The sequence below is a fragment of the Eimeria mitis genome, genomic scaffold, assembly GCF_000499745.2.
Source record: "Eimeria mitis Houghton genomic scaffold, Emh_scaff2048, whole genome shotgun sequence".
NCBI classification, from domain to species: Eukaryota; Apicomplexa; class Conoidasida; order Eucoccidiorida; family Eimeriidae; genus Eimeria; species Eimeria mitis.
Window position 1 is genome coordinate 1,327 of NW_013570370.1, and position 880 is coordinate 2,206.

The 880-nt window shown below is 62.4% G+C and overlaps 1 protein-coding gene across 1 annotated transcript in view; it reads right to left on the reverse strand.

Moving 5' to 3' along the window:
- Positions 1-880, reverse strand: part of EMH_0047840 (uncharacterized protein) — a gene marked incomplete at both ends in the record, with an annotated part of 7,885 nt that overhangs the window by 1,008 nt on the left and 5,997 nt on the right. Inside the window, one exon of the mRNA XM_013496330.1 lies at positions 89-878. Coding sequence (XP_013351784.1) covers positions 89-878 — 790 coding nt within the window. The remainder of the gene's footprint in view (positions 1-88; positions 879-880) is intronic.

Sequence of the window (880 nt, forward strand, 5' to 3'; positions counted from 1 at the left end):
GGCAGCGGCTGCCACAAAGAAGACAGCAGCAGCAGCCGCCCCCCCCCCAGTGAGTCTGGCGTGTTGCATGCAGAAGCAGATGAAGCACCAGAGCAGCAAGAAGTAGCAGCAGCAGAGTCGTAGCCATCCACGGGCGAGTCAGGGGATGAACAGCTCAGACCCAGGTGACGGCTCAGTGCCCGCTGTGCATCCATGCTGCTGCTGCTGCTGCTGCTGCTGCTGCTGCCTGCAGCAGCAGCAACTGAAACCTGCTGCTGCTGCTGCTGCTGCTGCTGCTGCTGCTGATGGTGGTGGTGGTGAGAGGCAGTAGCTAGAATCCCCTCCAGCGCGCTGCTGCTACCGAGAGACCCCCGTAAGCCGAGAGAAGCAGAATGGTCAACTTGGGCTTGGGGATGCATGCGGTTGCTGCTGCTGCTGCTGCTGATGCTGCTGCTGCTGTTGCTGCTGCTGCTGCTGCTGCTGCTGCCCGTGACCAGACACTCCAGAGCAGCAACCTTCTTCTCCAGCTCTTCTAGCAGTGATGCTGCTGAGCCGTTCTCTCCCTCTGCTGTCTCCCGCTGACCTGCTGCTGCTGCTGCTGGTGCAGCTGCTGCTGCTGCTGCTGGCGCCGCTGCTGCTGCTGCTGCTGCTGCTGCTTGTGTACTCGATAAACCCACCTCCTCCCCCAGCCGCAAAATAAGCTGCTGACTCAAAGCCGACTGAGGGTCCCCCTTCGCCCCCAGGCAGCTGGATAGAGCTGCTGCTGCTGCTGCTGCTGCAGCAGCAGCAGCAGGAGTACCAGACGAACGACTATCCCCAGAAATCCTTCCCGCTGCTGCTTCTGTCCCCCCTGCTGCTGCTGCTGCTGCTGCTGCTGCTGGTGCGGGGGGCGGAGCTGCAC